The sequence below is a fragment of the Glycine soja genome, chromosome 15 (assembly GCF_004193775.1).
Source record: "Glycine soja cultivar W05 chromosome 15, ASM419377v2, whole genome shotgun sequence".
Taxonomy (NCBI): Eukaryota; Viridiplantae; Streptophyta; class Magnoliopsida; order Fabales; family Fabaceae; genus Glycine; species Glycine soja.
Window position 1 is genome coordinate 39,539,492 of NC_041016.1, and position 27,752 is coordinate 39,567,243.

Sequence of the window (27,752 nt, forward strand, 5' to 3'; positions counted from 1 at the left end):
CCGATTGATATTTATCTATCGACATTGTGGAATTTCATTTCCAAACGCTGGTCGATAATATTTTTTACGGTATAGGAAACTTTGTTTTTCGCTGTGGCCTATAAAACTTACAATGTAGGTCGGCTTTGTTTTTTCGTGCGGGTTCAACCGAAGTTGTGTTTCGGCCGACACTGGCATGTACTCATTTACTCAGCTAGAAAAACATTGGCCCACCTCGACAAAAAAACATTATTCACCGATATTGATAAAAAAAAATGGTAGTCAACGTCGGCCAGGAAAGATGACCGATCCAGGTCTAAAAAAGAAGAATCACCGGAAGACGCCGATAGAACATTTCCTAATAGACATCGTCCAAATATTATCGGGGGATTGAATTGATGAGGACATAACCAAGGACCATGAAGCACTTGAAGGTCCCATGACCAGAGGCAGACTTAAACAAGCCCAACACGTCATAGAGACAAGGCTGGTCATTTGTATAGCTGCCATTGATGATGATTGAAGGCCCAAGTGGAGAAAGATGAAGGCCCAGAGGCAGAGGCACTACCAAGATTACTAATTGTTGCTGAAGGCCCAAACTAACTTGAAGGCCCAAGTTAAATAAGTTTTTAGTTATAATTTATTTTTATTGTAATTTTGGCCCAAACTGTTTAGAAGGTGATGAGAATCACGAAACTGGCCAAATACAGGCTAAAGGCCTAAGTGGAGAAGGACGAAGACCCAAGTGGAGAAGGACAAAGCCCCCGAGTGGAGAAGGATGAAGGCCCAGAGGCAAAGACACTATCAAGACTATTAATTGTTGCTGAAGGCCCAAACTAATTTGAAGGCCCAAGTTAAATAAGTTTTTAGTTATAATTTATTTTTATTCTAATTTTGGCCCAAACTACCGATCCAGGTCTGATGCGAACCTGAGTAGGAGCGGATCGTTTGATACAGGCTACGGAGGTTTTGGATGACGCCACTTCCAGTGAAGGAAGATAAGTCAGGGTAGACGCCACTTCCGGTGAAGGAAGATAAGTCCGGGTAGACACCACTTCCGGTGAAGGAAGATAAGTCTGGGTAGACGCCACTTCCGGTGAAGGAAGATAAGTCTGGGTAGACGCCACTTCCGGTGAAGGAAGATAAGTCAGGATAGACGCCACAAGGATTACCTTGATAAGTCTGATATTGGTTCAACAAGGAACCCAGAGAGAAACTCTCACCCAATTTTATGAAAATGCCAGAAGTTTTTTTTTATTCAAAACAAAAACCAATACTTATAGTGTAGCTGAACAAAAAGATAAAAATAGACATGGGCCTTCTAAACAGTTTGGGCCAAAATTAGAATAAAAATAAATTATAACTAAAAACTTATTTAACTTGGGCCTTCAAATTAGTTTGGGCCTTCAGCAACAATTAATAGTCTTGATAGTGTCTTTGCCTCTGGGCCTTCATCCTTCTCCACTCGGGGGCTTTGTCCTTCTCCACTTGGGTCTTCGTCCTTCTCCACTTAGGCCTTTAGCCTGTATTTGGCCAGTTTCATGATTCTCATGAGAAGGCCCATATCTATTTTTATCTTTATGTTCAGATACACTATAAGTATTTTTTTTTGTTTTCAAAAAAAAAAACTTTTGGGCATTTGATAAAATTTGGTGAGAGTTTCTCTCCGGGTTCCTTGTTGAACCAATTATCAGACTTATCAAGGTAATCCTTGTGGCGTCTACCCTGACTTACCTTCCTTCACCGGGAGTGGCGTCATCCAAAACCTCCGTAGCCTGTATCAAACGATCCGCTCCAACTCAGGTTCACATCATCTGGTATCAGAGCTTCGGTTCTTGATACAGGTTCTATCCTATCCTATTTTTTTTCTTCGTAATTTGTCTAGGTTCGTGTTTTTGTCCTTATTCTGTTATTTGCGTTCTTGTTCTTGTTCTTGTTCTTGTCACATTCTTGTTCTTGTTTCTTGTGTCTTTCAAACTTTGTGTCAAAAAAAAAATTGTTTGAGTTCTTGTTTCTTGTTCTTGTGCCTATCATATTGTATTATGTCTTTTCTTCATAACTTTTGTTTCAGCCTATTCGAATTCTGTTTGGGGTAAAAATTGCCTAATTGCCGAATTGCTAAATTGTCAAATTTGCCTAATGATGATTGCTTATTGAACGAATTCTAATAGCTGGACGTCTGAAAAAAAAACAAAAAAATAGAGAAAAAAAAGAAACGAAAAAAAAAGAAAGAAAGAAAGAGAAAAAAGGGAAACAGTTGAAAAAAAAAAAGTTGCAAAAATTTTGAAAAAAAAAAAGTGGGTGTTTGATCTTTGAATACGAAATTGAGGCATTTAGAGGTGTTTTTTTGAAAGAAAATCGTGGAACAAATCCCCTTATCTAGATTCTCCTCTGAACTCTGAGCGTTTTGATATATAGTGGGCCTCAAACGGACAACTATAGCAAAAGTTATGAGGATTTGAAGTTTACTTGTCCTATTTGTTGTCCTATCTAATATCTTATCTGTTATCCTACCTAATATCTTATTTGTTATCCTACCTAATATCTTATCTGTTACCTACCTAATATCTTATCTGTTATCCTACCTAATATCTTATCTGTTATCCTATCTATAATATCTTATTTGTTATCATATCTGTTACCCAAATTAAGGCTCACCTGTTATCCAAATCCAATCTAATATATTATTATCCAAATCAAGTCCAAGTTGTTATCCCAAATCAAATCTGTTTGTGATCATTATATTGTCTTTCCTTTTATTTTATATTACCTTGTGTGTCTAATTTGGTCCATCCAGGAACTTAAGAGGAAACAGGAGTGGTAAAAGGCAAGAGGGAATACATTACACAAAAGCCTATTGAGAGCATTAAACACGAGTGTACTACCATCTAAGAGTTAAACACGTGAGTAGAGTGTTGTGAGGTCCTGAAACCTTAATAATTTTTATTGCACATTTTTTTCCTGTTGAATTATGGCTGGAGCAGGTGGTGGTGGTGACGAGTATCATCAGTTGGACGGCGCTCAACGTCTGTTACTGGATGCGATGAATGCACAGATGCAACGTTTGCTGGACCGTACCAATGAGGAGGTCTATGGACGACTAGAAGCTTTGGAGAACCAAGCCAATCAGAATGCTAGACGAAATATAGATGGGAATAGAGGTAACAATGGCGGTAATGACGGACCGAGGCAGAACCGGGTTGAGGGAGTAAAGCTCAATGTTCCTCCCTTCAAAGGTAGAAGTGATCCAGATGCCTACCTGGACTGGGAAATGAAGACTGAGCACGTATTTGCCTGCAATGACTACACTGATGCGCAGAAAGTCAAGCTAGCAGCAGCTGAATTCTCCGACTATGCCCTTGTTTGGTGGCATAAATACCAAAGAGAAATGTTGAGAGAGGAACAGCGAGAGGTAGATACATGGACTGAGATGAAACGGGTGATGAGAAAAAGGTATGTGCCCGCTAGCTATAACAGAACCATGCGACAGAAACTCCAAGGGCTGTCCCAAGGGAATTTAACCGTGGAAGAATATTATAAAGAGATGGAAATGGCGTTAGTGAGGGCCAACATCGAAGAGGACTCCGAAGACACAATGGCTCGTTTCCTGAATGGTCTAAACCCTGAAATCAGAGATGTTGTTGAATTACAGGAGTATGTGGTGTTGGATGACTTGTTACATAGGGCGCTCCGGGTTGAACAGCAAATTAAAAGAAAAAGTGCAACAAGGAGGAACTCACCCAATACTTACAACCAAAACTGGGCCAACAGATCCAAGAAGGAGGGAGGTAATTCGTTCCGACCTGCAGCCACATCCCCGCATGGACAGTCAGCAACGCCCAGTGTAGGTGGAAGCAAACATAACACCTCCACTTCCTCATCCAATACTGGAACCAAAAACATAAAATGTTTCAAGTGCTTAGGCAGAGGACATATTGCTTCTGAATGTCCAACCAGGAGGACCACGATCATGAAGGCTGATGGAGAAATCACTAGTGAGTCTGAAATCAATGAAGAAGAAGTGGAAGAAGAAGAGTATGAGGAGGAAGCTATGCATGGTGATATGTTGATGGTGAGAAGGCTGTTGGGAAATCAAATGCAGCCACTGGATGACAATCAAAGAGAAAATATTTTCCACACCAGATGTGTAATTAATGGTAAGCTATGCTCTTTAATTGTTGATGGAGGAAGCTGTACCAATGTTGCAAGTTCCACATTAGTGACCAAACTGAATTTGGAAACTAAGCCCCATCCTACACCATACAAACTTCAGTGGCTTAGTGAAGATGAAGAGGTAAAAGTGACTCAATAGGTTGAGGTGTGTCTCACCATTGGGAGATATTGATGAGGACATGACCAAGAGCAAGGGCAAGGATCCACTTGAAGGACTTGGAGGACCTATGACAAGGGCTAGAGCAAGGAAAGCCAAGGAAGCTCTTCAACAAGTGTTGTCCATACTGTTTGAATACAAGCCCAAGTTTCAAGGAGAAAAGTCCAAGGTTGTGAGTTGTATCATGGCCCAAATGGAGGAGGAGTAAATGACACCACTTTGTTTCAATTTTAGAGTGTTTAGTTTGTCTAAATAATGGCCCAATCCTTGTAAAGTTGGCTGACCAAAAATATGTTTTGGGTTAATCAACTAAAAGGGCTTTAGTTAGGTTTAGTTCAAGTTGTAATAAGGGCCCAATTGGCAACCTAGGCATCAGCCTTTTGGGAGACCAAATGGTGGCTGACTTGTTGGCTGTTGGGGGTGACTTTTGGTTGCCACAATTTCAGTTACACTCAGCCATTAAGTTTTTTTTAATTCCCTAGGTTAATGGCATTAAGTTATTTTAATTCTAGGTTAGTGGGTCATTACTAAAATCTGCTGTAAAGCTTCTATATAAGCTGAACCATTTTATCAATAAACACAAGTTGAGTTTTATTCAGAAAATTAGAGTTTATCTCTTTTATCTTAGTGAGAGTGATTCTCCTAAATTCTTGAGTGATTCAAGAACACCCTGGCTGTATCAAAGGACTTTCACAACCTTTGTGTGTTGCCCTCGCTGGAAAGAGTGATTTTTTCCTTCCTATCATCTCCACCCTTGTTCTTTCAAACCACAATTCCAGAAAATCCACCTCTGCCCAAAATTATCTCGTGACCATAACTCCCATTTTACACACTCAAATTAAGTGATTCTTGAACCTAAATTGAATTTCAAAACGAGACCTTTCACCTCGTTTTGGAATCACCTCATTTGGAGCCCTGTAGCTTCCGTTATTGTCATTTCTATATTTCTGTCCAGCCACCACTTAACCTACGTTTTACCATCCCATTCATCCATTTTATGCCAGAAACCACCTTATTAAGACCCACGAAATTAACCACCTTATTTTCCATCCTTTCCTTAATCAATTTCCGCATTTTCCATCAAGGTTTAATCCTAGACGATCCTAAGTCAGCCCTTGTGCCATGAGGGTTCATATCAGATATAATGACAAGGTGCTGTGTGAGGTGGTCCCAATGGAAGCGACCCATGTGCTGTTAGGAAGACCGTGGCAGTATGATACCAAGGCAGTGCATGATGGCTTCACCAACAAAATCTCTTTCAAGCAAGCTGACAAGAAGATTGTTCTCAAACCATTATCTCCTCAAGAGGTTTGTGAGGATCAGATAAAAATGAGAGAAAAGAAAAAGAGTGAGACACTTGAGAAGGAAAAGAGAAGAAAGAAAAAGAGTGAAACACTTGAGAGGGAAAAGAGAGAAAACAAAAAGAGTGAAACACTTGAGAGGGAAAGATGACCGATCCAGGTCTAAAAAAGAAGAATCAGCGGATGACGCCGATGGACCATTTCCTAATAGACATCATCCAAATATTATCGAGGGATTGAATAGAAAAAACAATAGTGGACATTGGTCGTTAAATAGCCCCGACTAATATTTATCTGTCGACATTGTGTAATTTCATTTCCAAACACTGGCCGATAATATTTTTTACGGTATAGGAAGTTTTGTTGTTCGCTGTCGCCTATAAAACTTACAATGTAGGTCGGCTTTGTTTTTTCGTGCGAGCTCAACCGAACTTGTGTTTCGGCCGACACTGGCATGCACTCATTTACTCGACTAGAAAAACATTGGCCCACCTCGACAAAAAAACATTATTCATCGATATTGATAAAAAAAATGGTAGTCGATGTCGGCCTGGAAAGATGACCGATCCAGGTCTAAAAAAGAAGAATCACCGGATGACGCCGATCGAACATTTCCTAATAGACATCGTCCAAATATTATCGGGGGATTGAATAGAAAATACAATTGCGAACATTGGTCGTTAAATAGCCCCGATTGATATTTATCTATCGTCATTGTGGAATTTCATTTCCAAACGTTGGCCGATAATATTTTTTACGGTAGAGGAAGTTTTGTTGTTTGGTGTTACCTATAAAACTTACAATGTAGGTCGGCTAGGTTTCTTCGTGCGAGCGAAACCGAAGTTGTGTTTCGGCCGACACTGGCATGTTCTCATTTACTGATATGAACCCACATGGCACAAGGGCTGACTTAGGATCGTCTAGGATTAAACCTTGATGGAAAATGCGGAAATTGATAAAAATGGTTCAGCTTATATAGAAGCTTTACAGCAGATTTTAGTAATGACCCACTAACCTAGAATTAAAATAACTTAATGCCATTAACCTAGGGAATTAAAAAAAACTTAATGGCTGAGTGTGATATGAACCCTCATGGCACAAGGGCTGACTTAGGATCGTCTAGGATTAAACCTTGATGGAAAATGCGGAAATTGATTAAGGAAAGGATGGAAAATAAGGTGCTTAATTTCGTGGGTCTTAATAAGGTGGTTCTTGGCATAAAATAGATGAATGGGATGGTAAAATGTAGGTTAAGTGGTGGCTGGACAGAAATATAGAAATGGAAATAACTGAAGCTACAGGGTTCCAAATGAGGTGATTCCGAAACGAGGTGAAAGGTCTCGTTTTGAAAGTCAATTTAGGCTCAAGAATCACTTAATTTGAGTGCGTAAAATGGGAGTTATGGCCACGAGATAATTCTGGGCAGAGGTGGATTTTTTGGAATTGTGGTTTGAAAGAACAAGGTTGAAGATGAAAGGAAGGAAAGAATCACTCTTTCCAGCGAGGGCAACACACAAAGGTTGTGAAAGTCCTTTGATACAGCCAGGGTGTTCTTGAATCACTCAAGAATTTAGGAGAATCACTCTCACTAAGATAAAAGAGATAAACTCTAATTTTCTGAATAAAACTCAACTTGTGTTTATTGATAAAATGGTTCAGCTTATATAGAAGCTTTACAGCAGATTTTAGTAATGACCCACTAACCTAGAATTAAAATAACTTAATGCCATTAACCTAGGGAATTAAAAAAAACTTAATGGCTGAGTGTAACTGAAATTGTGGCAACCAAAAGTCACCCCCAACTGCCAACAAGTCAGCCACCATTTGGTCTCCCAAAAGGCTGATGCCTAGGTTGCCAATTGGGCCCTTATTACAACTTGAACTAAACCTAACTAAAGCCCTTTTAGTTGATTAACCCAAAACATATTTTTGGTCAGCCAACTTTACAAGGATTGAGCCATTATTTAGACAAACTAAACACTCTAAAATTGAGACAAAGTGGTGTCATTTAGTCCTCCTCCATTTGGGCCATGATACAACTCACAACCTTGGACTTTTCTCCTTGAAACTTGGGCTTGTATTCAAATAGTATGGACAACACTTGTTGAAGAGCTTCCTTGGCTTTCCTTGCTCTAGCCCTTGTCATAGGTCCTCCAAGTCCTTCAAGTGGATCCTTGCCCTTGCTCTTGAACATGTCCTCATCATTCTCTCCCTCTTGAGAAGGATTTGTCCTCAAATCGGATTCTCCATCTGCATCAAAAAGAGATAAATCAGACACATTGAAGGTGGAACTAACATTATACTCACCGGGCAGCTCAACTTTGTAAGCATTGTCATTGATTCTTTCAAGCACTTGAAATGGTCCATCTCCCCTTGGTTGAAGCTTTGATTTCCTTTGTTCCGGAAACCTTTCTTTTCTCATGTGCACCCAAACCCAATCTCCGGGTTCGAAGACAACCTTCTTTCTCCCTTTGTTGGCTTGTTTAGCATAGCTTTTATTTTTCCTCTCAATTTGATCTTTGACTCTCTCATGAAGCTTCTTCACATAGTTCGCCTTTGCTTGACCTTCTTTATGCTTAAAAACAGAAACATTAGGCATAGGCAAAAGATCAAGAGGAGTTAGTGGGTTAAAACCATACACAACTTCAAAAGGAGAACAATTAGTGGTGCTATGAACAGCTCTATTGTAAGCAAATTCAACATGGGGTAAACAAGCTTCCCAAGTTTTTAAGTTCTTCCTCAAAACTGTCCTAAGCAAAGTTCCCAAAGTCCTATTAACAACTTCCGTTTGCCCATCGGTTTGTGGGTACAAGTGGTTGAAAATAACAATTTAGTGCCCAACTTGCTCCACAAAGTCCTCCAAAAATGGCTTAGGAACTTAGAGTCCCTATCACTAACAATGCTCCTTGGCAAACCATGGAGTCTCACAATCTCCTTGAAAAACAAATCAGCCACATGGGAAGCATCATCAATTTTTTTACATGGAATAAAATGAGCCATTTTAGAAAACCTATCAACAACCACAAAAATGGAATCTCTACCATTGCTTGTTTTTGGCAGCCCCAAAACAAAATCCATGGATAAATCAATCCAAGGATACTCCGAAATTGGCAATGGAGTATACAATCCATGAGGCTTTACCTTAGACTTTGCCTTTTTACATACAATGCAATGTTCACAAAATTTCTGCACATCCTTTTTCATATGAGGCCAATAAAAATGTTCTTGTAATGTTTCTAGAGTCTTTTGGACCCCAAAATGCCCCATTAAACCTCCTTCATGTGCTTCACAAACAAGCAAATTTCTAGTAGAACATTTAGGCACACACAATTTGTTTTCTTTGAAAAGAAAGCCTTCATGTCTAAAGAAACCATTTTCTGAAAATTTTTCACAATTTTTAAAAATTTCTCCAAAAGTTTCATCATTTTCATACATGCTTTTCAAACATTCAAGACCAATCAATTTTGTTTCAAGCATAGAAAGTAATGCATGACGCCGAGAAAGAGCATCGGCTACAATATTACCTTTTCCCTTTTTATGTTTGATAACATAAGGGAATTGCTCTAGGAATTCCACCCACTTCGCATGCCTTTTGTTAAGCTTGCCTTGCCCCTTGATATATTTGAGGGACTCATGGTCACTATGAATGACAAATTCCTTGGGATAAAGGTAGTGTTGCCATGTTTTCAAAGCACGTACTAAGGCATACAACTCCTTATCATAAGTTGAATAGTTAAGGGTAGGACCACTTAACTTTTTACTAAAATAAGCAATTGGATGGCCTTCTTGCATCAACACAGCCCCAATCCCAACATTTGAAGCATCACACTCAATTTCAAAAGATTTTTGAAAGTTTGGCAACGCAAGTATGGGGGCATTAGTTAGCTTTTGCTTAAGAACATTGAAAGCTTCTTCTTGTTTCTCTCCCCATTTGAAACCAACATTTTTCTTGAGCACTTCATTGAGAGGTGCTGCCAATGTGCTAAAATCCTTCACAAATCGTCTATAAAAACTTGCTAAGCCATGAAAACTCCTCACCTCGGTCACAGACTTAGGTGTAGGCCATTCTTGAATAGCCCTAACCTTCTCCTCATCCACTTGCACTCCTTTTGAACTCACAACAAAACCAAGAAACACAACATGGTTAGTACAAAAGATGCATTTTTCAAGATTGGCATACAATTGTTCTTCTCTAAGCACAGTCAAGACAGATTTTAAATGATCAATATGCAAATCTAGTGAAGTGCTATAGGTAAGAATATCATTAAAGTACACCACAACGAACTTTCCTATGAACTCTCTCAAGATATGGTTCATTAATCTCATGAAAGTGCTAGGAGCGTTAGTTAGGCCAAAAGGCATAACCAACCATTCATACAAACCATATTTTGTTTTAAAAGCAGTTTTCCATTCATCCCCTTCTCTAATCCTAATTTGATTGTATCCACTTTTTAAATCGATTTTAGAGAAGTAACATGCACCACGCAATTCATCAAGCAAATCATCAAGCCTGGGTATAGGATGCCTATATTTAATGGTGATGTTATTAAGGGCTCTACAATCGGAACACATGCGCCATGTCCCATCCTTTTTAGGGACCAAAATCACTGGGACAGCACAAGGACTCATACTATCTCTTACCCAACCTTTGCTAATGAGTTCATCCACTTGTCTTTGAATCTCTTTGGTTTCTTGTGGATTACTTCTATAGGCTGGCCTATTGGGCAAAGAAGCTCCCGGAATGAGATCAATTTGATGCTCAATTCCCCTCAAAGGTGGTAGTCCATTTGGCACATTTGGTGGAAACATGTCTTGAAAATCCTGCAAAAGAGTTTTAACACTAGAAGGCACTTCAAAATCATCAAAAGTGTTAGTGGTCAAAATCTGATTTTTGCAAAACAAGATATATAGTGACTGTTTAGCACGAAACAACCTCTTGACCTCACTTTTTGTGGCTAAATAGCTCTCCCTCACTTCAAGTGTTTCACTCTTCTTTTGTTCACTCTTTTTCCTCTCAAGTGTTTCCCTCTTTTTCTCACTCTCAAGTGTTTTGCTCACTTTTTCTTTTTCTCTTTTCTCTTGAAGAAGTTTTTCTCTCATTTTCTTTTGATCCTCACACACTTCTTGTGGACTCAATGGCTTGAGCACAATCTTTTTGTCTTGGTGCATGAAAGAGATCTTGTTGGTGTAACCGTCATGATTGGCTCTTTTATCAAATTGCCATGGTCTCCCCAAAAGTAAGTGACTGGCCTCCATAGGAACAACATCACAAAGTACCTTATCATTGTATTTCCCAATGGAAACGTCCACTTCAACTTGCTGCCTCACTTGCACCTCCCCATCCTTACTAAGCCATTGAAGTTTGTATGGCCTAGGATGTGGTTTAGTAGCTAAATTTAGCTTTGACATTGATTAAACATCTAGTGTGAAAGATGTTTTCTCTTTGGCTCTCCTCCTCATGCTTCAATTGACCACCAAGTAACCGCCTAATCATCAACAAATCTCCCTCCGGAGTCTCCTCTTCCTCTACGTACTCACTCTCCTCTTCCTCTTCAACATCGGATTCACTTATATATTCTCCATCTCTAAGAACCATGGACCTTTTGTTAGGGCACTCATAAGCATAGTGTCCTAGGCCTTGGCACTTGAAACACTTCACATCTCTACTCCTTTTAGAGGGTTCCTCTTGGGACTTTGAGCGAGTTTTTGATGGGATAGGTGTGGAACTACTAGAAGTAGCAGCCCCATCTTTCTTACCTTTGTCTTTCCAACTAGAAGAACCAAAGTTGGTAAAACTCCTCTTAGCCACTACTCCCTTCCTTTTTAATTGTTGCTCCACTTGGATTGCTTTGTGAAGCAAATCATCCATTTCAACAAACTCCTGCAGCTCAACAATATCACGGATATCATTAGTCAAACCATTAAGAAATCGAGCCATAGTTACCTCCTCATCTTCTTCAATATTTGCTTGAATCATGAGCACATCCATTTCCTTGAAATACTCCTCAACCCCCTTGTTGCCTTGGGTTAGTTTTTGGAGCTTGAATTTCAAGTCCCTTGAGTAACTAGCCGGCACATACCGCTTCCTCATGATCTTTTTCATCTCCGTCCATGTATCAACCATTGGCTCTTCATTTCTTGCTCTCTCCTTTTGTAGCTTGTTCCACCACACAAGAGCATAGTCGGAAAACTCCGTGGCAGCAAGCTTCACCTTTTGGTCCTCCTCATAGTTGTTGCATGAGAAAACATGCTCTATTTTCATCTCCCACTCCAAGTAGGCCTCCGGATCATTCTTTCCTTTAAATGGAGGAATGTTGAGTTTAATACCATCAATTCGGTTTTGTCTAGGAACACCATCATTCCCTCTTCTCCTCCTTTCTTCTTCATTATCATCTCTATTCTCCATTTGATCCAACCTCTCATGGAGCGCATCATCTCGTTGTTTCATTAACCTCTCCAAATGTTGCATCAAAGCTTGCATTTGGAATTGCGAAAGCCCCACTCCATCATTAGGATTAGTACCTGACATCTCAAACAAACAAATCAAACGTAACAAGACAATTATAGTTGCTGTTTGAATACCTCACCCACTCAAGTGTATCACACAATTATGGCTTTTCTCTAATGAAACACTCTTGCCTTTTACCACTCTAATTCCCCTTGAGTTCTTAGGCAATTCAAGAGATTATGGCCACAACAAAGAACAATTCACCAATATGTGTAAGGTAAGGCTAGAGAGACAAGGAAAAGGTTGACCAAGAAAAAGGCTAACAATGTTTTTAGGCACAAATGAAGGAAATAAAATTCAGAATTTAGGAATTCAAGTAACAATCCTTCATGCAACCAATATATTACCTTAAAGAGATTTTTTTTTAAAGTTCTTCAAGCATGAACCATTCAGGCCAATTTTTTTTTTTTTTTTAATTTTGATTATACGAAATTCTGCTTCTTTTTTTTTTTTTATAAAAAAGAGATCAAAAGGCTTAACTTTTGCAATGGTTCAGCCTAAAAAAATATATATGAATAAGAAGGTAATATAAATGGCAAAGAGAATAAAGAAGGATGTTACCCAATATTTCCAGCAAAGGAAGTGTTGATCCTAGAACCGGAGCTCTGATTACCAAATGATATGAACCCACATGGCACAAGGGCTGACTTAGGATCGTCTAGGATTAAACCTTGATGGAAAATGCGGAAATTGATAAAATGGTTCAGCTTATATAGAAGCTTTACAGCAGATTTTAGTAATGACCCACTAACCTAGAATTAAAATAAATTAATGCCATTAACCTAGGGAATTAAAAAAAACTTAATGGCTGAGTGTGATATGAACCCTCATGGCACAAGGGCTGACTTAGGATCGTCTAGGATTAAACCTTGATGGAAAATGCGGAAATTGATTAAGGAAAGGATGGAAAATAAGGTGCTTAATTTCGTGGGTCTTAATAAGGTGGTTCTTGGCATAAAATAGATGAATGGGATGGTAAAATGTAGGTTAAGTGGTGGCTGGACAGAAATATAGAAATGGCAATAACTGAAGCTACAGGGCTCCAAATGAGGTGATTCCGAAACGAGGTGAAAGGTCTCGTTTTGAAAGTCAATTTAGGCTCAAGAATCACTTAATTTGAGTGCGTAAAATGGGAGTTATGGCCACGAGATAATTCTGGGCAGAGGTGGATTTTCTGGAATTGTGGTTTGAAAGAACAAGGGTGAAGATGAAAGGAAGGAAAGAATCACTCTTTCCAGCGAGGGCAACACACAAAGGTTGTGAAAGTCCTTTGATACAGCCAGGGTGTTCTTGAATCACTCAAGAATTTAGGAGAATCACTCTCACTAAGATAAAAGAGATAAACTCTAATTTTCTGAATAAAACTCAACTTGTGTTTATTGATAAAATGGTTCAGCTTATATAGAAGCTTTACAGCAGATTTTAGTAATGACCCACTAACCTAGAATTAAAATAACTTAATGCCATTAACCTAGGGAATTAAAAAAAACTTAATGGCTGAGTGTAACTGAAATTGTGGCAACCAAAAGTCACCCCCAACAGCCAACAAGTCAGCCACCATTTGGTCTCCCAAAAGGCTGATGCCTAGGTTGCCAATTGGGCCCTTATTACAACTTGAACTAAACCTAACTAAAGCTCTTTTAGTTGATTAACCCAAAACATATTTTTGGTCAGCCAACTTTACAAGGATTGGGCCATTATTTAGACAAACTAAACACTCTAAAATTGAGACAAAGTGGTGTCATTTAGTCCTCCTCCATTTGGGCCATGATACAACTCACAACCTTGGACTTTTCTCCTTGAAACTTGGGCTTGTATTCAAATAGTATGGACAGCACTTGTTGAAGAGCTTCCTTGGCTTTCCTTGCTCTAGCCCTTGTCATAGGTCCTCCAAGTCCTTCAAGTGGATCCTTGCCCTTGCTCTTGAACATGTCCTCATCATTTACTCGGCTAGAAACACAGTGGCCCAGCTCGGCAAAAAAACATTATTCATCGATATTGATAAAAAAAAATGAAAGTCGATGTCAGCCAGGAAAGATGACCGATCGACGTCTAAAATAAAAAGCATCACCTGATGACGCCGACCGAACATTTCCTAATGGACAACATCCAAAAATTATTTAGGGATTGAATTTAAAAAATAATACCTGGCATCGGTCGTTATATAGGCCTGACTGATATTTTTCTGCCGACATTGCGCAATTCTTTTTACAAACACTGGCCGATAATATTTGTTTACGGTAGAGGAAGTTTTTTTGTTCGGTGTTGCCAAAAAATTTACAATGTAGGTCGGCTAGGGTTTTTCGTGCGAGCTCAACCGAGGTTTTGTTTCGGCCGACATTGGTTATGAAGACACAACTAAGGGCAAGGACCATGAAGCACTTGAAGGGCCCATGACCAGAGGCAGACTTAAACAAGCCCAACACCTCACAAGGCTGGTCATTTGTATAGCTACCATTGATGATGATTGAAGGCCAAAGTGGAGAAAGATGAAGGCCCAGAGGCAGAGGCACTACCAAGACTATTAATTGTTGCTGAAGGCCCAAGTTAAATATGTTTTTAGTTATAATTTTTAATTATTGTAATTTTGGCCCAAACTGTTTAGAAGGCTCATGTCTATTTTTATCTTTTTGTTCAGATACACTATAAGTAGTGGTTTTTGTTTTCAATAAAAAAAACTTTTGGCATTTTTCATAAAATTGGGTGAGAGTTTCTCTCTGGGTTCCTTCTTGAACCAATCTCAGACTTATCAAGGTAATCCTTGTGGCGTCTACCCTGACTTATCTTCCTTCACTGAAAGTGGCGTCATCCAAAAACTCCGTAGCCTGTATCAAACGATCCGATCCTAATCAGGTTCACATCATCTGGTATCAAAGCTTCGGCTCTTGATACAGGTTCTATCCTATCCTATCCTATCCTATTTTTTTTCTTTGTGATTTGTCTAGGTTCGTATTTTTGTCCTTGTTCTGTTATTTGCGTTCTTGTTCTTGTTTCTTGTGTCTTTCACACTTTGTGTCAAAAAAAAAAGTTGCAGAAATTTTGAAAAAAAAAGTGGGTGTTTGATCTTTGAACACAAAATTAAGGCAGTTAGATTCTTCTCTGAATTCTGAGCGTTTTGATATATAGTGGGCCTCAAACGGACAACCATAGCAAAAGTTATGAGCATTTGAAGTTTACTTGTCATATCTATTATCTTATGTGTTATCCTATCTAATATCTTATTTGTTATCATATCTGTTACCCAAATGAAAGGTAATCTGTTATCCAAATCCAATCTAATATATTATCCAAATCAAATCTAGTCTTTTATCCAAATCAAATTCAATCTGCTATCCAAATCAAGTCCAAGTTGTTATCCCAAATCAAATCTGTATGTGATCATTATATTGTCTTTCCTTTTATTTTATATTACCCTGTGTGTCTAATTTGGTCCATCCAGGAACTTAAGAGGGATCACGAGTGGTAAAAGGCAAGAGGGAATACATTACACAAAAGCCTATTGAGAGCATCAAACACGAGTGTACTACCATCTAAAAAACATTAGTCACCGATATTGATAAAAAAATGGTAGTCGATGTTGGCCAGGAAAGATGACCGATCCAGGTCTAAAAAGAAGAATTACCGGAAGACGACGATCTAACATTTCCTAAAAGACATCGTCCAAATATTATCGGGGGATTGAATAGAAAAAAACAATAGCGGACATTGGTCGTTAATTGCCCCGATTGATATTTATCTATCGACATTGTGGAATTTCATTTCCAAACGCTGGCCGATAATATTTGTTACGGTATAGGAATCTTTGTTGTTCGTTGTGGCCTATAAAACTTACAATGTAGGTCGGCTTTGTTTTTTCGTGCGGGCTCAACCGAAGTTGTGTTTCAGCAGACACTGGCATGTACTCATTTACTCGGCTTGAAAAACATTGGTCCACCTCGACAAAAAAACATTATTCACCGATATTGATAAAAAAAATGGTAGTCGATGTCTGCCAGGAAAGATGACCGATCCAGGTCTAAAAAGAAGAATCACCGGAAGACGACGATCGAACATTTCCTAATAGACATCATCCAAATATTATCGGGGAATTTATAGAAAAAACAATACCGGACATTGGTCGTTAAATAGCCCCGACTGATATTTTTCAACCGACATTGCACAGTATTTTTTACAAACGTTGCCCGATAATATTTTTATACGATAGAGGAAGTTTTTTTGTTCGGTGTCGCCTACAAAAATTACAATGTGGGTTGGCTAGGTTTCCTCGTGCGAGCAGAACCGAAGTTGTGTTTCGGCCGACACTGGCATGTTCTCATTTAGTCGGCCAAGAAAACATTACTCCACCTCGGAAAAAAAAAACATGATTCACCGATATTGATCGAAAAAAAGGCTTGATGACGTCGGTCAGGAAAGATGACCGATCCAGGTCTAAAAAGAAGAAGAATCACCGGAAGACGACGATCGAACATTTCCTAATAGACATCGTCCAAATATTATCGGGGGATTGAATAGAAAAAGACAATAGCGGACATTGGTCGTTAATAGCCCCGATTGATATTTATCTATCGACATTGTGGAATTTCAAATCCAAACGCTGGCCGATAATATTTTTTACGGTATAGGAAGTTTTGATGATCGCTTTCCCCTATAAAACTTACAATGTAGGTCGGCTTTGTTTTTTCGTGCGAGCTCAACCGAAGTTGTGTTTCGGCCGACACTGGCATGTACTCATTTACTCGGCTTGAAAATCATTGGCCCACCTCGACAAAAAAACATTATTCACCGATATTGATAAAAAAAATGGTAGTCGATGTTGGCCAGAAAAGATGACCGATACAGGTCTAAAAAAGAAGAATCATCGGATGACGCCGATCGAACATTTCCTAATAGACATCGTCGAAATATTATCGGGGAATGTATAGAAAAAACAATAGCGGACATTGGTCGTTAAATAGCCCCGATTGATATTTATCTATCGACATTGTGGAATTTCATTTACAAACGCTTGCCGATAATTTTTTTTACGGTATAGGAAGTTGTGTTTTTCGTTGTGGCCTATTAAACTTACAATGTAGGTCGGCTTTGTTTTTTCGTGCGAGCTCAACCGAAGTTGTGTTTCGGCCGACACTGGCATGTACTCATTTACTCGGCTAGAAAAACATTGGCCCACCTCGACAAAAACATTATTCACCGATATTGATAAAAAAAATGGTAGTGGATGTCGGCTAGGAAAGATGACCGATCCAGGTCTAAAAAGAAGAATCACCGGAAGACGACGATCGAACATTTCCTAATAAACATCGTCCAAATATTATCGGGGGATTGAATAGAAAAAGACAATAGCGGACATTGGTCGTTAATAGCCCCGATTGATATTTATCTATCGACATTGTGGAATTTCATTTACAAACGCTGACCGATAATATTTTTTACGGTATAGGAAGTTGTGTTGTTCGTTGTGGCCTATTAAACTTACAATGTCGGTCGGCTTTGTCTTTTCGTGCGAGCTCAACCGAAGTTGTGTTTCGGCCGACACTGGCATGTACACATTTACTCGGCTAGAAAAACATTGGCCCACCACGACAAAAAAACATTGTTCACCGATATTGATAAAAAAATGGTAGTCGACGTCGGCCAGGAAAGATGACCGATCCAGGTCTAAAAAAGAAGAATCACTGGAAGACGCCGATAGAACATTTCCTAATAGACATCGTCCAAATATTATCGGGGGATTGAATAGAAAAAAACAATAGCGGACATTGGTCGTTAATTGCCCCGATTGATATTTATCTATCGACATTGTGGAATTTCATTTCCAAACGCTGGCCGATAATATTTTTTACGGTATAGGAATCTTTGTTGTTCGCAATAGCCTATAAAACTTACAATGTAGGTCGGCTTTGTCTATTCGTGCGAGCTCAACCGAAGTTGTGTTTCGGCCGACACTGGCATGTACTCTTTTACTCGGCTAGAAAAACATTGGCCCACCACGACAAAAAAACATTGTTCACCGATATTGATAAAAAAAAATGGTAGTCGATGTCGGCCAGGAAAGATGACCGATCCAGGTCTAAAAAAGAAGAATCACCGGAAGACGCCGATAGAACATTTCCTAATAGACATCGTCGAAATATTATCGGGGAATGTATAGAAAAAACAATACCGGACATTGGTCGTTAAATAGCCCTGATCGATATTTATCTATCGACATTGTGGAATTTCATTTCCAAACGCTGGCCGATAATATTTTTTACGGTATCGGAAGTAGTGTTGTTCGTTGTGGCCTATTAAACTTACAATGTAGGTCGGCTTTGTCTTTTCGTGCGAGCTCAACTGAAGTTGTGTTTCGGCCGCACTGGCATGTACTCATTTATTCGGCTAGAAAAACATTGGCCCACCACGACAAAAAAACATTGTTCACCGATACTGATAAACAAAATGGTAGTCGACGTCGGCCAGGAAAGATGACTGATCCAGGTCTAAAAAAGAAGAATCGCCGGTAGACGCCGATAGAACATTTCCTAATAGACATCGTCCAAATATTATCGGGGGATTGAATAGAAAAAAACAATAGCGGACATTGGTCGTTAATTGCCCCGATTGATATTTATCTATCGACATTGTGGAATTTCATTTCCAAACGCTGGCCGATAATATTTTTTACGGTATAGGAATCTTTGTTGTTCGCTGTGGCCTATAAAACTTACAATGTTGGTCGGCTTTGTTTTTTCGTGCGGGCTCAACCGAAGTTGTGTTTCGGCCAACACTGGCATGTACTCATTTACTCAGCTTGAAAAACATTGGCCCACCTCGACTAAAAAACATTATTCAGCGATATTGATACAAAAATGGTAGTCGATGTCTGCCAGGAAAGATGACCGATCCAGGTCTAAAAAGAAGAATCACCGGAAGACGACGATCGAACATTTCCTAATAGACATCGTCCAAATATTATCGGGGGATTGAATAGAAAAAGACAATAGCGGACATTGGTCGTTAATAGCCCCGATTGATATTTATCTATCGACATTGTGGAATTTCATTTCCAAACGCTGGCCGATAATATTTTTTACGGTATAGGAATCTTTGTTGTTCGCTGTGGCCAATAAAACTTACAATGTAGGTCGGCTTTGTCTATTCGTGCGAGCTCAACCGAAGTTGTGTTTCGGCCGACACTGGCATGTACTCATTTACTAGGCTTGAAAAACATTGGCCCGCCTCGACAAAAAAACATTATTCACCGATATTGATAAAAAAAATGGTAGTCGATGTCGGCCAGGAAAGATGACCGATCCAAGTCTAAAAAGAAGAATCTGATGATAATCATGAAACAGGCCGAATACAGTCTAAAGGCCCAAGTGGAGAAGGACAAAACCCCCGAGTGGAGAAGGATGAAGGCCCAAGTGGAGAAGGATGAAGGCCGAGAGGCAGAGACACTATCAAGACTATTAATTGTTGCGGAAGGCCCAAACTAATTTGAAGGCCCAAGTTAAATAAGTTTTTAGTTATAATTTATTTTTATTGTAATTTTGGCCCCAACTGTCTAGAAGACCCATGTCTATTTTTATCTTTTTGTTCAGATATATAAGTATTTGTTTTTGTTTTCAATAAAAAAACTTTTGGCATTTTGATAAAATTTGGTGGGTTTCTCTCTGGGTTCCTAGTTGAACCGATCTCAGACTTATCAAGGTAATCCTTATGGCGTCTGTCCAGACTTATCTTCCTTCACCGGAAGTGGCGTCTACCCTGACTTATCTTCCTTCACTGGAAGTGGTGTCTACCCAGACTTATCTTCCTTCACCGGAAGTGGTGTCTACCCTGACTTATCTTCCTTCACTGGAAGTGGCATCATCCAAATCTTCGTAGCCTGTATCAAGTGATCCGTTCCTAGTCAGGTTCACATCAGAATCACCGGAAGACGACGATCGAACATTTCCTAATAGACATCGTCCAAATATTATCGGGGGATGGAATAGAAAAAAACAATAGCGGACATTGGTCGTTAATTGCCCCGATTGATATTTATCTATCGACATTGTGGAATTTCATTTCCAAACGCTGGCCGATAATATTTTTTACGGTATAGGAATCTTTGTTGTTCGCTGTGGCCTATAAAGCTTACAATGTAGGCCGGCTTTGTTTTTTCGTGCAGGCTCAACCGAAGTTGTGTTTCGGCTGACACTAGCATGTACTCATTTACTCGGCTTGAAAAACATTGGCCCACCTCGACAAAAAAACATTATTCACCGATATTGATAAAAAAATGGAAGTCGATGTCTGCCAGGAAAGATGACCGATCCAGGTCTAAAAAGAAGAATCACCGGAAGATGACGATCGAACATTTCCTAATAGACATCGTCCAAATATTATCGGGGGATTGAATAGAAAAAGACAATAGCGGACATTGGTCGTTAATAGCTCCGATTGATATTTATCTATCGACATTGTGGAATTTCATTTCCAAACGCTGGCCGATAATATTTTTTACGGTATAGGAATCTTTGTTGTTCGCTGTGGCCAATAAAATTTACAATGTAGGTCGGCTTTGTCTATTCGTGCGAGCTCAACCGAAGTTGTGTTTCGGCCGACACTGGCATGAACTCATTTACTCGGCTTGAAAAACATTGGCCCACCTCGACAAAAAAACATTATTCACCGATATTGATAAAAAAAATGGTAGTCAATGTCGGCCAGGAAAGATGACCGATCCAAGTCTAAAAAGAAGAATCTGATGAGAATCATGAAACAAGCCAAATACAGTCTAAAGGCCCAAGTGGAGAAGGACGAAGGCCCAAGTGGAGAAGGACAAAGCCCCCGAGTGGAGAAGGATGAAGGCCCAAGTGGAGAAGGATGAAGGCCGAGAGGCAGAGACACTATCAAGACTATTAATTGTTGCTGAAGGCCCAAATTAATTTGAAGGCCCAAGTTAAATAAGTTTTTAGTTATAATTTATTTTTATTGTAATTTTGGCCCAAACTGTATAGAAGGCCCATGTCTATTTTTTTCTTTTTGTTCAGATACACTATAAGTATTTGTTTTTGTTTTCAATAAAAAAACTTTTGGCATTTTGATAAAATTTGGTGAGTTTCTCTCTGCGTTCCTAGTTGAACCAATCTCAGACTTATCAAGGTAGTCCTTGTGGAGTCTGTCCAGACTTATCTTCCTTCACCGGAAGTGGCGTCTACCCTGACTTATCTTCCTTCACTGGAAGTGGCGTCTACCCAGACTTATCTTCCTTCACCGGAAGTGGTGTCTACCCTGACTTATCTTCCTTCACTGGAAGTGGCGTCATCCAAATCTTCGTAGCCTGTATCAAGTGATCCGTTCCTAGTCAGGTTCACATCAGAATCACCGGAAGACTACGATCGAACATTTCCTAATAGACATCGTCCAAATATTATCGGGGGATGGAATAGAAAAAAACAATAGCGGACATTGGTCGTTAATAGCACCGATTGATATTTATCTATCGACATTGTGGAATTTCATTTCCAAACGCTGGCCGATAATATTGTTTACGGTATAGGAATCTTTGTTGTTCGCTGTGGCCTATAAAGCTTACAATGTAGGTCGGCTTTGTTTTTTCGTGCGGGCTCAACCGAAGTTGTGTTTCGGCTGACACTGGCATGTACTCATTTACTCGGCTTGAAAAACATTGGCCCACCTCGACAAAAAAACATTATTCACCGATATTGATAAAAAAATGGTAGTCGATGTCTGCCAGGAAAGATGACCGATCCAGGTCTAAAAAGAAGAATCACCGGAAGATGACGATCGAACATTTCCTAATAGACATCGTCCAAATATTATCGGGGGATTGAATAGAAAAAGACAATAGCGGACATTGGTCGTTAAATAGCCCCGATTGATATTTATCTATCGACATTGTGGAATTTCAATTCCAAACGCTTGCCGATAATATTTTTTACGGTATAGGAAGTTTTGTTGATCGCTTGCGCCTATAAAACTTACAATGTAGGTCGGCTTTGTTTTTTCGTGCGAGCTCAACCGAAGTTGTGTTTCGGCCGACACTGGCATGTACTCATTTACTCGGCTTGAAAAACATTGGCCCACCTCGACAAAAAAACAATATTCACCGATATTGATAAAAAAAATGGTAGTCGATGTTTGCCAGGAAAGATGACCGATCCAGGTCTAAAAAAGAAGAATCACCGGATGACGCCGATCGAACATTTCCTACTAGACATCGTCGAAATATTATCGGGGAATGTATAGAAAAAACAATACCGAACATTGGTCGTTAAGAGCCCCGATTGATATTTATCTATCGACATTGTGGAATTTCATTTCCAAGCGCTGGCCGATAATATTTTTTACGGTATAGGAAGTTTAGTTGATCGCTGTGGCCTATAAAACTCACAATGTAGGTCGGCTTTGTTTTTTCGTGCGAGCTCAACCGAAGTTGTGTTTCGGCCGACACTGGCATGTACTCATTTAATTGGCTAGAAAAACATTGGCCCACCTCGACAAAAAAACATTATTCACCGATATTGATAAAAAAAATGGTAGTCGATGTTGGCCAGAAAAGTTGACCGATCCAGGTCTAAAAAAGAAGAATCACCGGATGACGCCGATCGAACATTTCCTAATAGACATCGTCGAAATATTATCGGGGAATGTATAGAAAAAACAATACCGGACATTGGTCATTAAATAGCCCCGATTGATATTTATGTATCGACATTGTGGAATTTCATTTCCAAATGCTTGCCGATAATATTTTTTACGGTATAGGAATTTGTGTTGTTCGTTGTGGCCTATTAAACTTACAATGTAGGTCGGCTTTGTTTTTTCGTGCGAGCTCAACCGAAGTTGTGTTTCGGCCGACACTGTCATGTACTCATTTACTCGGCTTGAAAAACATTGGCCCACCTCGAAAAAAAAACAATATTCACCGATATTGATAAAAAAAATGGTAGTCGATGTTTGCCAGGAAAGATGACCGATCCAGGTCTAAAAAAGAAGAATCACCGGATGACGCCGATCGAACATTTCCTACTAGACATCGTCGAAATATTATCGGGGAATGTATAGAAAAAACAATACCGAACATTGGTCGTTAAGAGCCCCGATTGATATTTATCTATCGACATTGTGGAATTTCATTTCCAAGCGCTGGCCGATAATATTTTTTACGGTATAGGAAATTTTGTTGATCGCTGTGGCCTATAAAACTCACAATGTAGGTCGGCTTTGTTTTTTCGTGCGAGCTCAACCGAAGTTGTGTTTCGGCCGACACTGGCATGTACTCATTTAATCGGCTAGAAAAACATTGGCCCACCTCGACAAAAAAACATTATTCACCGATATTGATAAAAAAAATGGTAGTCGATGTTGGCCAGAAAAGTTGACCGATCCAGGTCTAAAAAAGAAGAATCACCGGATGACGCCGATCGAACATTTCCTAATAGACATCGTCGAAATATTATCGGGGAATGTATAGAAAAAACAATACCGGACATTGGTCATTAAATAGCCCCGATTGATATTTATGTATCGACATTGTGGAATTTCATTTCCAAATGCTTGCCGATAATATTTTTTACGGTATAGGAATTTGTGTTGTTCGTTGTGGCCTATTAAACTTACAATGTAGGTCGGCTTTGTTTTTTCGTGCGAGCTCAACCGAAGTTGTGTTTCGGCCGACACTGGCATGTACTCATTTACTCGGCTTGAAAAACATTGGCCCACCTCGACAAAAAAACAATATTCACCGATATTGATAAAAAAAAATGGTAGTCGATGTTTGCCAGGAAAGATGACCGATCCAGGTCTAAAAAAGAAGAATCACCGGATGACGCCGATCGAACATTTCCTACTAGACATCGTCGAAATATTATCGGGGAATGTATAGAAAAAACAATACCGAACATTGGTCGTTAAGAGCCCCGATTGATATTTATCTATCGACATTGTGGAATTTCATTTCCAAGCGCTGGCCGATAATATTTTTTACGGTATAGGAAATTTTGTTGATCGCTGTGGCCTATAAAACTCACAATGTAGGTCGGCTTTGTTTTTTCGTGCGAGCTCAACCGAAGTTGTGTTTCGGCCGACACTGGCATGTACTCATTTAATCGGCTAGAAAAACATTGGCCCACCTCGACAAAAAAACATTATTCACCGATATTGATAAAAAAATGGTAGTCGATGTTGGCCAGAAAAGTTGACCGATCCAGGTCTAAAAAAGAAGAATCACCGGATGACGCCGATCGAACATTTCCTAATAGACATCGTCGAAATATTATCGGGGAATGTATAGAAAAAACAATACCGGACATTGGTAATTAAATAGCCCCGATTGATATTTATGTATCGACATTGTGGAATTTCATTTCCAAATGCTTGCCGATAATATTTTTTACGGTATAGGAATTTGTGTTGTTCGTTGTGGCCTATTAAACTTACAATGTAGGTCGGCTTTGTTTTTTCGTGCGAGCTCAACCGAAGTTGTGTTTCGGCCGACACTGGCATGTACTCATTTACTCGGCTTGAAAAACATTGGCCCACCTCGACAAAAAAACAATATTCACCGATATTGATAAAAAAAATGGTAGTCGATGTTTGCCAGGAAAGATGACCGATCCAGGTCTAAAAAAGAAGAATCACCGGATGACGCCGATCGAACATTTCCTACTAGACATCGTCGAAATATTATCGGGGAATGTATAGAAAAAACAATACCGAACATTGGTCGTTAAGAGCCCTGATTGATATTTATCTATCGACATTGTGGAATTTCATTTCCAAGCGCTGGCCGATAATATTTTTTACGGTATAGGAAATTTTGTTGATCGCTGTGGCCTATAAAACTCACAATGTAGGTCGGCTTTGTTTTTTCGTGCGAGCTCAACCGAAGTTGTGTTTCGGCCGACACTGGCATGTACTCATTTACTCGGCTAGAAAAACATTGGCCCACCTCGACAAAAAAACATTATTCACCGATATTGATAAAAAAAATGGTAGTCGATGTCGGCCAGGAAAGATGACCGATCCAGGTCTAAAAAAGAAGAATCACCGGAAGACGCCGATAAAACATTTCCTAATAGACATCGTCCAAATATTATCGGGGGATTGAATAGAAAAACACAATAGCGGACATTGGTCGTTAATAGCCCTGATTGATATTTATCTATCGACATTGTGGAATTTCATTTCCAAACGCTTGCCGATAATATTTTTTGCGGTATAGGAAGTTTTGTTGATCGTTGTGGCCTATTAAACTTACAATGTAGGTTGGCTTTGTTTTTTCTTGCGAGATCAACCGAATTTGTGTTTCGGCCGACACTGGCATGTACTCATTTACTCGGCTTGAAAAACATTGGCCCACCTAGACAAAAAAACATTATTCACCGATATTGATAAAAAAAATGGTAGTCGATGTCGGCCAGGAAAGATGACCGATCCAGGTCTAAAAAAGAAGAATCACCGAAAGACGCCGATAGAACATTTCATAATAGACATCGTCCAAATATTATCGGGGGAGTGAATAGAAAAAAACAATAGCGGACATTGGTCGTTAATAGCCCTGATTGATATTTATCTATCGACATTGTGGAATTTCATTTCCAAACGGTTGCCGATAATATTTTTTACGGTATAGGAATCTTTGTTGTTCGCTGTGGCCTATAAAACTTACAATGTAGGTCAGCTTTGTCTATTCGTGCGAGCTCAACCGAAGTTGTGTTTCGGCCGACACTGGCATGTACTCATTTACTCGGCTTGAAAAACATTGGCCCACCTCGACAAAAAAATATTATTCACCGATATTGATAAAAAAAATGGTAGTCGATCTCGTCTAGGAAAGATGTCCGATCCAGGTTTAAAAAGTAGAATCAACGGAAGACGCCGATCAAACATTTTCTAATAGACATCATCCAAATATTATCGGGGGATTCAATAGAAAAAAACAATAGCGGACATTGGTCGTTAAATAGCCCCGATTGATATTTATCTATCGACATTGTGGAATTTCATTTCCAAGCGCTGGCCGATAATATTTTTTACGGTATAGGAAGTTTTGTTGATCGCTTTCGCCTATAAAACTTACAATGTAGGTCGGCTTAGTTTTTTCGTGCGAGCTCAACCAACGTTGTGTTTCGGCCGACACTGGCATGTACTCATTTACTTGGCTTGAAAAACATTGGCCCACCTCGACAAAAAAATATTATTCACCGATATTGATAAAAAAAATGGTAGTCGATCTCGTCTAGGAAAGATGTCCGATCCAGGTTTAAAAAGTAGAATCAACGGAAGACGCCGATCAAACATTTTCTAATAGACATCATCCAAATATTATTGGGGGATTCAATAGAAAAAAACAATAGCAGACATTTGTTGTTAAATAGCCCCGATTGATATTTATCTATCGACATAGTGGAATTTCTTTTCCAAACGCTTGCCGATAATATTTTTTACGGTATAGGAATCTTTGTTGTTCGCTGTGGCCTATAAAACTTACAATGTAGGTCAGCTTTGTCTATTCGTGCGAGCTCAACCGAAGTTGTGTTTCGGCCGACACTGGCATGTACTCATTTACTCGGCTTGAAAAACATTGGCCCACCTCGACAAAAAAACATTATTCACCGATATTGATAAAAAAATGATAGTCGATGATGTGAATCTTACGGGGCGGATCACTTGATACAGGCTGTAGAGTTTTTGGATGACGCCACTTCCGGTGAAGGAAGATAAGTCAGGGTAGACGCCACTTCCGGTGAAGGAAGATAAGTCTGGGTAGACGCCACTTCCGGTGAAGGAAGATAAGTCTGGGTAGACGCCACTTCCAGTGAAGGAAGATAAGTCAGGGTAGACGCCACAAGGATTACCTTGATAAGTCTGATAATTGGTTCAACAAGGAACCCAGAGAGAAACTCTCACCCAATTTTATGAAAATGCCAAAAGTTTTTTTTTATTCAAAACAAAAACCAATACTTATAGTGTAGCTGAACAAAAAGATAAAAATAGACATGGGCCTTCTAAACAGTTTGGGCCAAAATTAGAATAAAAATAAATTATAACTAAAAATTTATTTAACTTGAGCCTTCAAATTAGTTTGGGCCTTCAGCAACAATTAATAGTCTTAATAGTGTCTCTGCCTCTGGGCCTTCATCCTTCTCCACTTGGGCCTTCATCCTTCTCCACTCGGGGGCTTTGTCCTTCTCCACTTGGGCCTTCGTCCTTCTCCACTTGGGCCTTTACCCTGTATTAGGCCAGTTTCATGATTCTCATCATTCCCTCCTTCTTGGAAAACATTTGTCCTCAAATGTCCAGGATCATCACCGGGTTCAAGTACCACTTCCTTCCTTTTCTTGTTGGCTTGCTTGGCATAGTTTTCATTCTTCTTTGCAATTTGCACCTTCACTTGGTCATACAATCTTTTCACATACTCAACTTTGGCATGTGCATCCTTACGTTGAGTCTCTTGGGGATTGCTTTTGTAAGTTGGCCTGTTAGGCAATGAAGCTCCGGGGAGGAGATCAACTTGATGTTCTATGCCTCTTGAAGGTGGTAGTCCATGAGGAATCTCCTTAGGAAAGACATTTTTAAATTCCTGCAATAATGGTTGAACACTAGGAGAAATAGAAATAGTAAACTCATTAGAATTATCAGT

At 39.4% G+C, this 27,752-nt stretch overlaps 1 protein-coding gene across 1 annotated transcript; it reads left to right on the forward strand.

The window, feature by feature from the left end:
* The first annotated feature begins 2,950 nt into the window (after positions 1 to 2,950).
* Positions 2,951 to 4,199, forward strand: LOC114386127. The gene is made up of 3 exons (XM_028346129.1): positions 2,951 to 3,633; positions 3,937 to 4,051; positions 4,167 to 4,199. Exons 1-3 carry the CDS (start codon positions 2,951 to 2,953, stop codon positions 4,197 to 4,199), a joined length of 831 nt encoding a protein of 276 aa, XP_028201930.1.
* Positions 4,200 to 27,752: the final 23,553 nt, after the last annotated feature.

Excerpts from the sequence above, each read along its gene's own strand:
- LOC114386127 (XM_028346129.1), top strand. The coding sequence starts at position 2,951 with ATGGCTGGAGCAGGTGGTGGTGGTGACGAGTATCATCAGTTGGACGGC. Across the intron at positions 3,634-3,936 it reads GATGTTGTTGAATTACAGGA|GAGGACCACGATCATGAAGG; the intron begins GTATGTGGTGTT and ends ATGTCCAACCAG. Across the intron at positions 4,052-4,166 it reads TGCATGGTGATATGTTGATG|GAAGCTGTACCAATGTTGCA; the intron begins GTGAGAAGGCTG and ends TTGTTGATGGAG.